The sequence below is a fragment of the Ananas comosus genome, linkage group 1, assembly GCF_001540865.1.
Source record: "Ananas comosus cultivar F153 linkage group 1, ASM154086v1, whole genome shotgun sequence".
Classification (NCBI taxonomy): domain Eukaryota; kingdom Viridiplantae; phylum Streptophyta; class Magnoliopsida; order Poales; family Bromeliaceae; genus Ananas; species Ananas comosus.
In genome coordinates, this window is record NC_033621.1 from 24,028,663 (window position 1) to 24,041,217 (window position 12,555).

The 12,555-nt window shown below is 38.5% G+C and overlaps 2 protein-coding genes across 3 annotated transcripts; one reads left to right on the forward strand and one right to left on the reverse strand.

The window, feature by feature from the left end:
* LOC109726635 (probable disease resistance protein At1g61300) lies at positions 564-4,399 on the forward strand. The gene is made up of 4 exons (XM_020256397.1): positions 564-794; positions 905-981; positions 1,787-2,649; positions 2,805-4,399. The coding sequence occupies exons 1-4, from the start codon at positions 564-566 to the stop codon at positions 4,397-4,399; spliced, it is 2,766 nt and encodes a 921-aa protein (XP_020111986.1).
* LOC109721595 (sulfite oxidase-like) lies at positions 6,641-11,811 on the reverse strand. 2 transcript variants are annotated; one of them, XM_020249292.1, is made up of 12 exons: positions 11,654-11,811; positions 10,739-10,854; positions 10,375-10,437; positions 10,261-10,297; positions 10,060-10,141; positions 9,626-9,744; positions 9,398-9,493; positions 8,192-8,302; positions 8,009-8,110; positions 7,458-7,505; positions 7,122-7,337; positions 6,641-7,030 (listed from the first exon to the last, which is right to left on the reverse strand). In XM_020249292.1, the coding sequence occupies exons 1-12, from the start codon at positions 11,726-11,728 to the stop codon at positions 6,899-6,901; spliced, it is 1,197 nt and encodes a 398-aa protein (XP_020104881.1). In that variant the 5' UTR covers positions 11,729-11,811; the 3' UTR covers positions 6,641-6,898. The 2 variants fall into 2 exon arrangements, with proteins under 2 accessions (XP_020104881.1, XP_020104888.1); XM_020249299.1 differs by lacking the exons at positions 10,739-10,854; positions 11,654-11,811 and having other exon boundaries at positions 10,247-10,297; positions 10,375-10,439.

The following is a 12,555-nucleotide window of genomic DNA, read 5'->3' on the forward strand; positions in this document are numbered from 1 at the left end:
GATTATATTGTCAAATCATTTGAAATTTTTCTTATATAAAATGCCAAATTATGAAAGGAAAGATAGAGAGAGAAAAAGGAAATAAAGAAAAAATAAAAATTTTGAAAATATAGTAGATGTAAAATGACTAAATTGTCTATGTATTAAAAGACAAAAATATTCTTTTTTAAGATACCTGGTAACCGGTACCTTTCCTAAAGTGACCTGCTATTGTAGGTCACAATTTAAAAAAAATTAAATCTGAACCGTTGAATACACGTGAATGAACGGTAACCAACAAAAAAAAGTATAGAAGCATTACTCAAATAAAAAATAGAATAGACATTAATTTCTCAGATATAATACTATTATTATCGTACCAAGTTGCGTAAATAAATAATTGTAGCTTAGATAGACCATTTGCTTAATTACCCAGCCCAATGTAGTTGTGGAACATTTTCTCATACAATCCCTCCCCTCTCCCCTCGTCTCTTCGTTCTCTTAATTTCTACTGCTGCATTAATTCTATCCATCTATCTATCTATAGATTCTATAGATTCTGTACTATCAAAATCGATATATGCATGGCGGACTGCATCTGTAAGGTTGTTGATGCGGCGATCTCGCCGCTGGTGAGCCTCGTCACGGAGCATCTGGCGTATCTTCTTAAAGCGGAGGACAATTTGGACGAGCTCGAGAAAGTCGCCGCGGAGCTGGCCGCCAGGAGGAAGGATGTAGACGAGAGGATCCAGTCCGGCCGCAGAACAACCGGCGGCACTGCGACGAANGCCCTAGAGCTCTCTTATATTAGAAAAGTTTCCATTTTGGCCTGATCCAACCAAACATATATAAGGTCTTGGCCCAGTAAATATTATATGGGCTGGGCTGGGCTGGACCATTTAAGTTTGTGTTCGACCTATTGAAGTTGTGGGTTCGTTCGCATCGGGCCTGTATCACGAGCTCTCCTAGTAGAGACCAGACCAACTTTAATAGGTTAATCCGGTACTTGAACATTTATGTAATAAGAAATCGATATCCATGTTTGGGTAATCTAGCGTAAAAAAAGAAAGGAACATAAAGTCCAACGAAAATATGGGGAGATTTTCTTTTATTTTGTGAGTTTGCATGTAGCTTGCTATTCTGTAAATTTGGATATAAACCGCTGTACTAGGCCGAAGTAACATGCTAGAGTCTTAAATTTGAACCTTCATTGAAGAAGGTTAAAGGGTAGTTGTTTCCATTTTTCAAAAAGAAATGATTTTAGTAGATTCAATTTTAACACAGATAGATTGGTTATTGTTTCCAAGTTCAATACTGAATCTTTATGAGAATAAATGAATCTTCGTGAGAATAAATTTAAACCCTTTTTCATAAGTTTTATGACTTTTTTTTTTTTGATTAAGATAGGTAGTACGTTACCCGCTTTATTTATTTCATTTAGAAATAAATATAGCTGAAAATGTGAATCAATTAGGATTCGAACTTGAAATCTCGGGTACCAACCACCAAACCTTTGCCACTTGCTCAAAGACGGTTAGTAGGCATCAAATATTTCATATCTCAAAATAAGTAACCGAGATATACAGAAGTATAACGCTCTTCTTAGGAAGAAGACATTTCAACAACACTTTAGTAGCTGCGTATTGAGCAAACAAATGGTCTAATGTTAAGCACGCATATTTTCTCACCCTTGTTGGCATTTTTTTTTTTTTTTTATTAGTTATCTATGCAAATTTTATATACATATATATTTTTTTACCTGAAAGAAATTTTATCGATCAAACTTATAAGAAAGTTACTCTGACAGGCACGACAAGTTGGAGATTGACAACCCGCCGGCGGCGGGAATAGAATACCGGTATCTTGATCAGGCACTCCAATTTATCAACGATGACGCGGTGAAGATGGTCGGAATCTGGGGCATGGGCGGGGTGGGGAAGACCCACCTCCTCAAGTTCATCAACAACTCGTTCGCTCGCCAAACTTCTTTCGACGTCGTGATCTTCGTCACAGCGTCTAGAGAGTGCTCCGTAGCACGGATTCAAAGCGAGATTGTGAATACGCTCGACTTGCCCGCGATAAACAACGTGCAGGACCAGGCCAGAATCATCTCAGACTTTCTGCGCGAAAAGAATTTTCTCCTGCTGCTGGACGATCTGTGGGAACGACTCGACCTGGGAGCCGTCGGCGTCCCGATGCCTTCGGCCGCGGGCGAGCAGCTTAAAAGAAAGGTGGTGTTGACAACGAGATATTTGAAAGTCTGCGGCCAGATGGGTGTAAGCAGGAGGAACAGCATCAAAGTGGAATGTCTGGACGGCGACGACGCTTGGCTTCTCTTCCGAGAGACCGTCGGCGAAGACACGATCGGCTCTAGTCTTGCCGTCGAAGCCCTCGCAAGAAAAGTAGCCAGAAAGCTGGGCGGCTTGCCCCTCGCTCTCATCACCGTCGGAAGAGCCATGTATGATAAGGAAGATTCGAGGGAATGGGGACATGCCATCGACCTGCTGCAGGACGCGCGCCACGACGAGGTCGATCCGGATGCAGAGGAAGAAAGCTTGTTCCATACCTTGAAGTTTAGCTACGATAGGCTACGGAATGATGCCTTGAGAGATTGTTTGTTGTGCTGTTCCTTGTGGCCGGAGGATTCCTGCATCCCCAAAAATGATCTTATCCTGNATATAATATATATATATTACTATGTATATTACTTTCTTATTAGGATAGTATTATTTATTTCTTTGTATAACAGGATATAATCCTGTACTTCCATGTAAAGCTTTTCCTCTCTCTATATAAGAGAATGGATTTAGATGAATAATATACAGAAAATTTCTCAAATCTCTTGTTTCAGTGCTGTTCCTTGTGGCCTGAGGATTTCTGCATCCCCAAAAATGATCTTATCCTCTGTTTGTTGGGGTTGGGCGTGATCGACGGGTTCGACGACATGCAGAGTGCGTATAACATAGGATACGATCTCATAGCTAGCCTGCGATCTGCATGCCTGTTGAACGACGACGACCTCGGCTTCGGAGTGAGGGTTCACGATGTTATTCGCGACATGGCACTGTGGATAGCTTGCAACTGCGGGGAGAGGAAGAAGAAATGGTTTGTGAAGGCAGGACTGGGGTTGACGGAGGCGCCGCCGCAAGGGACGGGAATTGTATGGGGCGAGACCGACTGCGTGTCGTTAATGCATAACAGGATCAAAGCATTTCACGGCTCTCCCGGCAGTTCCTCCCCCGCCGCACTTACAACCTTGATGCTGCAAGGTAATCGGCTACGCAAAATTTCGCTCGCGGCTTCTCCCTCCCTCGCGGCACTCGCGTACCTAGATTTGTCTCACAATAAACTCAACGGTTTCCCGGAAAATATATGTCGGCTGACCACCCTTCGATACCTCAACTTGTCGTTCAATCTAATCCGCGAATTGCCTGCGGAGCTTAAACTTCTGACTAGCCTCGAGTACTTGATTCTGCGTGAAAGCAACGTCCGGATAATTCCTGCGGGTGTTATACGCGAACTCGAGGCGCTTCAGATGCTGGACTTGCGCGGATTCCTGTCCGGCGCGGTGGAGTATTTGCCGTGGCTATTCGAAGAGTTGGAGGCGCTCAATAACCTGAAGGCTCTAGAGATCAGTGTGAAGGATGTGAACCAGTTGAATCGGCTCGATGAGTTACGGAGGACGCGAATTCGGTCCCTCAACATATTTCACTTCGAGCAAACGACTCTTCCCTTGTTGGCCACTCCTCTCGGCAGCTCTCGAATACAGAACAGCTTGTTCGATCTGGAGATTGCCGGCAGCACCACTTTAGAGGAGATAGTATTCGACGACGCCCGTTCGTATCGCAACCCGTGTTTTCACAATCTGGAGAAGCTATCATTCGACGCGATGCATAGATTGAACATTGTGTTGGACCGATTGGTAGCCAGGGAAGTTTTTCCGAGGCTCTGTACTTTGGATTTCAGGTATTGCAACAGCCTGAAGGATGTTTCTTGGATCTTGTATCTCCCGTGCCTTCGCATACTAGTTATGCGCTCGTGCCGAAGCGTGACACAGCTCATTTCTAGTACACAGAACGATGACGGTAAAGGAGAAGTCGTGGCGGCGCCTACCTTCCCTTCCCTCAAAAGGATAAGTTTGATCAACCTGCCGGCGCTGCAATGTGTGTGTGATCCTGCATACACCTTTCCATGTTTGGAACAATTTGTGGTTATAATGTGCGGGAGGCTTACGAAGCTGCCTTTCCGCGCCGATACCATCCCCAAAAACTTGAAGTTTATTAGAGGTGACGAAACATGGTGGGAAAGAATAGAATGGGAGGACGACGTCTGCAGAACTTCCCTTAAACTTTCGACGTCCACATTTCTTCCCTTAGGTTCGTCTGAGAAAGGGATAGCACGTTACGTGCTCATTCATTAGGTGGGTCAACTCAGCTACGAGTGAGGCAGCCACGGTCTCGAAAAAAAAAAAGCATCAGAAAGTAAAAATAAAAGTAAAAATAAAAACTAGTAAGAACATCAAGGTAAAGGAAATAGAAACAACCAAACTTAGGGCGAAATGAAAAATGCCATCAACCTCGACCAGTCCTACAAAAATCGGCCCACTCCTTTGCAAGAACTCCGATATCATAAACTTGAGGCGGTAGCGTCCAAGAACTCCGATTTCTTCCCTTACGTACGTTCCTTCCATATATATATATATATATATATATATATAGAGAGAGAGAGAGAGAGAGAGAGAGAGAGAGAGAGAGAGAGAGAGAGAGGTTAGGGCTACTATCCTATTAATAGGATTGAAGCATTTGTCCTATCAAATTATTTTTGATGATAGAGATTCCGAATCGATGATCGGAGCCGTTGAAGTTGATCTAGAATATTTGAAATATCTATAAATTAAATTTCATAAGTTTTAAAAATTATTTACATGGTGATCAAAGTGTTGTAAAATCGATAATTTTTGACGGCCTATATGAGCCGTTTGCTTGTTTAACGGTGTAGAGCNACAATCCAAATTGCTTGAATTTTTGATAGAAAATTTTTTATACTATTTAGATAATATTTGATAACTCTGATTATGAATTGAGAAAGTCTAATCTTTATTTTAAGAAAGTTATTTATTTATGATCGTTCATTTTTGAACTCTTAAGATGAACTTGATAATGATTTTTAAATATTACAAAATTTGGTTTCTAAACATTCTAATTGTGTAGATCAATTTCAATGGTGCCGATTATCAATTTGAAGTTCCAATAATACAAACGACTTGATAGGACAATGGTCTCAATTCTATTAATAGGATAGTAGCCGGACTATATATATACAAGATAGTAGTTTCTCTGATCTACTGGGCTAGTTGTGTGTTTCCTTTTAGTGATTCTCCTGTGCGACTTAGAAGCTACTTGCGTGTTTTTTCTCAATTATTGTCGGTGTGAGTAGAAAATTAATGCAAGTGTATAATTGTCTTCATGTAATCCAATTAATGATTTTATTTGTGTAACTATCCAGCTCACTAGCTCTCTAATAATGTATTGGCCCAAACTAGTAGAGGAGCCAAAATTAGTTAAACTCATTCATTATCATTCATTTTAACCACTAATAAATGCCTAAGTTAACCCCTTGGTGCTAAATACTATTCACATACTATTCGGGGCGTCTGATTAGATGTAATTATAAATGCAATATAGTTAGAAATGCATACCGTTGAAAATGCAGTAATTATAACTATATGCATCATGTTTGATTGAATGTAGTAGAAAGCATTACAAGTATAAATAATTTGTTTGATTGTATGCAGTAGATAAATAATTTTTAAAATTTTATCATTTTATATATATGATGCTGAAATTAACTCCAATGTAAAGAAAAAAAAAAAAATTCTATTTAAAAAATAATTGAGCATATAACCATACCTTTTATGTAAAGTTACTCTCTTCAACTGCTGCAGTTGAAACTACGACTAATTTGGGCGTAGTTCGAACAGCTACAGTTGAATTTTCTTCTGTAGTTCCTACTGCAGCAGTTGAAGTTAAATACATCAAACCAAACACCGAATTCGCATATGCATGCAGTTACAACTACATGCAACCAAACGGCCTCTTCGTAGTAGTCCAGCACCCCTTAGTGCTAAATACTGTTCACATACTATTCATAGTAGCCTACCTCAACCCAGGGTAAAATAAGTATGTAGTCACATTTTTTACAATAATGTTAGCAATATAGGTATTTCTAATAATTTCTATTAATTAAAGGAGTGTTTCAAAATTAAAAACTTTTGGAGAGCTTCTTCGTAATTAAGGGCGGACGGAAGGAAACAAATGATGTCATCCCTTTTTCTTTTCTCTACCACCGGGACAAACAGGGTGCTGCGACAGATTAAGAGGCCCCAACAACCTTCAACTTCTTTAGAGAGAAAAACAATTAAAATACTCTAAATAAATCGTATGTTAACTCTAATAAATACTCAAATCAACACTAAAGGACTGAATAGAGTTCGTCACGTCGTCAAATATAACAAGCTTTTAAGCGGTAGAGACTTTATTGAAACAAATACTAAGCTTTCGGAACTAGATTGCAAACATTAAATGGTTGGGGGCCAAAATGAATTGGGATAAAAGTTGGGGAGTAATTGTGCAATTAACAACCATCCGATGATTGTCAGAAATGCTAGTCCAAGGCAACGGTTTTGCAATTTACCTGATGCAAAATTCAGACCCAAGACTAATTCACGCTTTAATTGGAACGAGTTGAAACAAGTTGGTTCCTACCAGGGTAGTGAACCTGCATTACTTCTCCTTGGTACAACATGCATCAAATCACAGGTACAATAAGCACAATCTTGATACTCTAATACTTCAAAAGATGAGATTAGCCTTATTTATTGCTTACTCGTTATTAGGGCTCTTCAGATATATATCTCCGTTCAGAGACTAGAGTTGGCTACTACACGCGAAGCATTGCGCACTTGAACGCGGTGCCATGAGGTGTTTAGTATTCCTCTCAGGTTCCATACTTCGTCGACATTTTGAGGTTGGACATTTGCAGCTGAGTCAACCTGTCCATGATGAGTGACAGTAAAGTAGGTAAACAAACATTGCAGCTAAAACTGAAACTACACACAACGTGAGAGAAAATTGCAAACATACCGCTTTGGCAATGATCTCAGCATCTTCTGGTATGTCAGCCACAGCCTCAAAAAGAACCCACGCCCACTTATCACTGTTCATATCATCGGATGCATACAGCACATTGGTTTTCTGGTATCTCTGAGCTTCCACCCAGGTTTTACCCCCATCCACAGAAATATCCACTCTCTCAATCCCACGGCCACCACCAGACAGTGCATAACCAGCAACCTTAATCTGCAATTGAAGAGCTTATCAAAGAAGTAGCATATCATCCTTATTTTCCAGTGCAGGTTATATCATTTTTTACATTAAAAAGAATTATGATAGTATATCTATACAAGAGATATTACTGACCTTTCCTTGTCTGACAACATCTACATCCTCCAAAGAACAAATAGCAGACTGTTCGGAAAAAAAAAAAAGATTGGAAAAGATCAGCTGAAACTTATTACTTTAACATAGTCAGACACGCCAAATACAAATTTCATAAATAAAAAAAATCAATGACTAATAAGAACCTGGGTAATATTCATGCTTAACTAATAAAAACTAAAATCTTCACCACTGTCACATTCAAATCAGAAGGACAATACTTATCATTACTCTCAAAACTTCAATAGTCATGCTTTGCTGCTTGGACCTCATCACCAAGATTACTAATAGGAAGAGAAGAGTTTCCAGGCATAACACGTAATCAGGATATGTTAATCAAATAGGAATGATAAGGTGTAATCAAAGCACCAAAAGCATTGATTCACTAACTTTACAACAACACACTTCTGTGTGATTACTTACGTTCCACTTTGATGGTTATTTCAAATCTGTATCCGTGTTTTATTTTTAATTTTATGGATACAAACTACGAACACTCGAGTACAAAAATGTGTGCATCAATCTGTAATTACCTGCACAGGGAAGTCCATCTGTGGCTTCCTAGTTGACCAGTCAATGTTGTCCCAATCGACTGAAGGTGGAAACATTTTGTAATCCTTCTGCATAAAAAACCCCTGGTTCGAAAAAGAGAGGGTCAGAAACTTCTGTTTTGGGCACTAAAATTTAATAGAGAGGAATCCAAACTTTTAGAAGACCTGGCATTCTTCTTCTTTTATCTCAATGCTATCCAACCATTTAACAGAGCGTGCACCAATGACACCAGGAACAACCGCACGTAAAGGGTAACCATGATCGCGGTTTAGAATCTAGACATTGACAAGAGATTTTGATTAGAAAAATTCTTGTAGTGCATGATTCCCAATAACACCAAGTAAAATAACAATATAGATTGTGGGAGCAAAAGAGACTATGCAGATCAATTAGTGAACAACCTTCTTCATGCGTGGAAAGAAAGAGAGTACAACAACATATGATTGTGTAAATAGAGATAAAGAAGGTAATAATGTAATTAAATAGGTAATTATTCCAAGAAAGAGAATACACAAGATAAATTTGTCATTTCCACAACTTAATAAGAAAATAATATAGACAAAGAAATCAATTGAACAACAAAAGAAACCTAAATCTTCAGCAAAAGTTATAATTAACAAAAAAAAAAATCAACCAAAAACCATCAAAAATGATTCTCTACGACTTCAAATATTTATGCTCTCTATGAATAAAAATTTCATTGATTTACATGTGCTTGGCTTTATTAATTGAATGCATCCAAAAAATGGACTGAGGTAACAGTCCGATAAATGATTTTGCAATGATTCAAGCTCTAGAATTCTCAAGATGCCACAAAGTTTAGTTTATAGGAGTTGTGACCAGTACAAAGTATGATGATCAACATACATTTTCAAATTGGGAATCTTATCATATATTTAGCTAAAATAGTGCTTCATATGCTATCAATATTTTGATAGATATAGGTGCCCCTGCCTGCATTTGAATGTGTACCTACATTTAGTAAATATATGTCTAAGTAAGAGTCAATCTACTGCTAAAACGCTACACAATCGTCTAGCTACTATTTTTCACGAGGATATAGGAAAAAAAATACAAAGCAACGAGGTCATATAAAGGACTAAGTATTACCAAAATACCGATGGAGGTTGTACAAAGGAACAAAAACTATGTCCAAACTATCAATATTGAAACAGCAAAAATAAGCACAAGGGTTACGTATCATCTGCAAAGACTCTCAAATAGAAAATTTAAAGTCTTATGCACAGAAGGATGGTAAACAAATAGCAATTATACACAAAGAAGAATTACAACCATATTACGAGTTTAGAATTTCCATCAAGTTGAAATACTGTGGTATGATGAAATCAGGAATTCTGGATGCTTATTACCTCCCCATTCATTTCATATGCAAGTAAGACATCAGCTTCTGGATTTGTGGCCTGCCGTAGGGGAATTGATGCCTTATAAGGGCCACCCTTCTCCTCCTAATAAATAAGGAGACAGAAAGCCAAAGGAAATCAAGAGAGATAGGTCAAAAGTAGATTCCTTAGAAAAAGATAAGAAGGCAGAGTAAACATACAACTAACAGCTTTAGTAATAAGGATCCAAGTACTCACTTTGCACCTGTCGACACTGGTAAACTCAACATGCCTGCCTCCTAATGATGTGACTGAACTTTGTTTGGATACCCCAACTAGCTCGAGGATGTCTACTAATCTCGCTCCTCCCCAAGTTGCTGAAAAATAAAATAAGATAATGCAATCACTGTTAGATGTTTGACGACAAATTAAACTAATCAATAATCAAAGACCAAACGAAAAGATGACGTGGATTTACAGTAATATTGCAAGAGATGGGATGAAAGGTCCTTCGTCATAGGCCAACGAGAGAGAGAAAATGATAATTCTTGCAAGAAGCCCATAAATTGATGCATTATTTAGTAGAACACTAGTCTCCAAAATCACCAAATTGGCTTTCGTTTAAAATGCAGCAATGAAAGAACTTACTCAGACTTTGTAACAAGATCTAGACGCGAGAGAAACAAACATACCATTTCCAAGAGCAGCAACATCCCAACCGACACCTCTCACTTTCCGTGCTTTACTCATAGCTGTCCGTCTGTTACCTGCACACTGCAATTTACCATTTCTTCTTCAGATCAACAATTTAGCCTTCACAAGCCCAATAAAAACCACTAAAGCCCAGAAAATATCTAAAAAAGAGGGTAAAAAAATTACTCCTTGCAACTTGCCTGCAAAGTGGCAGTAACATTATATTTTGGGAGTTTCCTGCAGATTGCAACTCTCTGATTAATTAGTGATAAATACGGCATAACTTTAGCCTAGGTAATCGTATCAAGCATTACCTGATTTCAGCCATAGAAAGTTGTATAGGCTTTTCGACCAAACCACCTATTGTAAGACAATATCTGTCATGCCAATTAGTAATAACAGTTCAGTCCACAGGTCCCTGGAGTAAGTGCGTGCTTGGCTTTTGGAACAGCTTCTCTGCTCCGAGAAGAAAAGAGCAGGTGTTTGGCTAATAAAAAGCTTTGTGCCTTTGCTGCAGTTAAAAGCAGAAACTCCAGTTTGAAGTTTCTGCTCTGCCGCAGCAAAAATCTGTTTAGTTTGAACAGCTCTCGTCAACCAACAGCTGTATGTAAGCTCCAGGCAGGCCAATTAAGCTTAAGTTTATAGAAGACTTGAACAATCAGGAGAAAAAGGTGGAACCTCTCGATGTCATCAACTATTGGAATCGGCCCATGGTTTCTCTTGTAAAAGTAATCCACGGAAGTGATATAGGATGAAATAAGAGCTGCACGTGGAGGCTCAGCATTAAATGGCTCCTGCAGCAGATTTCATGCAAAATAATTCATATCTCATTTTGTTTTCTTCCAAAATGACTAAGAAGTCCAACATACGGTAACTTCTGAGGAAAATTACATGATAGTTCAATAATCTAACTATGAAGAACCATGCAATAACATAGAAAGCCGATATTAATAGAACACAGAGGTTACATTCTATTGGCACACTTATGAACAAATATGTTTAAGCATTCTAAACTAGAGAAATAAAAGGGTTGAGCACTATTACCATGTCGTTGAGAAACATCATTTAGAGGGGAAAAAGGACTTTTTATCTTCTATAACTTTGCAAACTACAAAATTGCTTTCTTAGACATAATGATAAAAAATTCCTTGATTAAACGGAATGTTTTGTAACTTACTAATAAAAACAGTTAAATCAAATGATATTTTACTATAATAATAATTAAAAAAAATCTTAATAGGGGGATTAATATATATGCACAGTTTAAGGAGGGAGTATCCACAATATTTAGCCCATAGAAAAACATTTCCATCGACATTAATCAATAACTGAAGAAGCATTCAATAAGTTCCACTCAAAGGCATCACAAAACACTAACTATTACAAGCTATAAACGGGTTAAAAAAATTGTTACGTTTTTTTAAAAAAATAATGAAATCTCAAGATGATCCTTATTTCTTTCGTTTCTGATCCGATTCAAACCTATCTAATGATGTTATAGTTTAAAAAATGTATATATATATATATATATTGGGGAACAAGCATAAGATATGATACGTTATGGATTTCATTTTGAAGGGGATCGACGATCACCTTGGAATTGATCTTGAGAGAGGGGTGGCGAGGAGGCTCCTGAGAATAATCGGAGGGTGCTCGTAGTCCCGGCATTTTTTTTTTCTTTTTCCACCTTTTTTTCCCCCTATTTTTCTCGTGCCTCTCGATCGGAACGGACGGGGTTTGGCGTTTTAAGATGAGTTCGCCTTTACTCGTGTCCTCCGAACCGAGAGAACCGAGGAAATATTAGCTGGGCCGGCTGTACCACGCCGACCATGGACCGACCCTATAGCTGAGCCTTTCATGGAAGGCCCAAAAGGTTTTGGGTGGAGCCTTTTATTTGGACCAGCCCAATCCAACATGGCCTTCGTAATTGGCTTGGGCTTGGGCTTGATGCTTGAAAACTTCATATTTCTCCGCCTTAGAAAAAAGCAGAAGCTGCGATTTAAATCTTAAGCTTCATTTGGAATTGCGAAAATATTGCGTTACATGAAGTGAGAAAATAGGATAGAAAAATACATTCTGTATATCGCGATGAGTTGGTTATGATATATTTTCTGCGGTCCCACCGAAGAACACAGAAGTATATTCCTATTTGCTTATACCCTAACTCCATTTTATCTAATAGTATCAGATAGGGTTCAATACCAAACTAAGATTCAAACTTCTACTGTAGAGAGAAATTGTATGAAAACTTTTGGAATGATTCTGCGATTTAAGTCATTACTAAGATGATGCTTCATCGAACAGGACTATGTCCAACGCGCTACGGCGTTGCAAAATAGGCTTATTATGTTGTTTGGCTTAACAATTCAATCCTGCTTACACGTAGCTTGCTTAATGAGAAAGAGGCATCAAAGAACATTTCGTAATGGTTGGTTGATTTTCTGCAAGAATGAAATTGCTGTGAAGCAGAGCTCGCGATCAATTAAACACTTACA

Bases quoted from the DNA above. Each gene is read 5' to 3' on its own strand.
- LOC109721595 (XM_020249292.1), bottom strand. From the start codon at position 11,728: ATGCCGGGACTACGAGCACCCTCCGATTATTCTCAGGAGCCTCCTCGC. The intron at 9,494-9,625 runs GTGAGTACTTGG...CTTATTTATTAG, and splicing joins CCAGTGTCGACAGGTGCAAA to GAGGAGAAGGGTGGCCCTTA. The intron at 7,338-7,457 runs GTCAGTAATATC...CTTCAATTGCAG, and splicing joins ATGTTGTCAGACAAGGAAAG to ATTAAGGTTGCTGGTTATGC.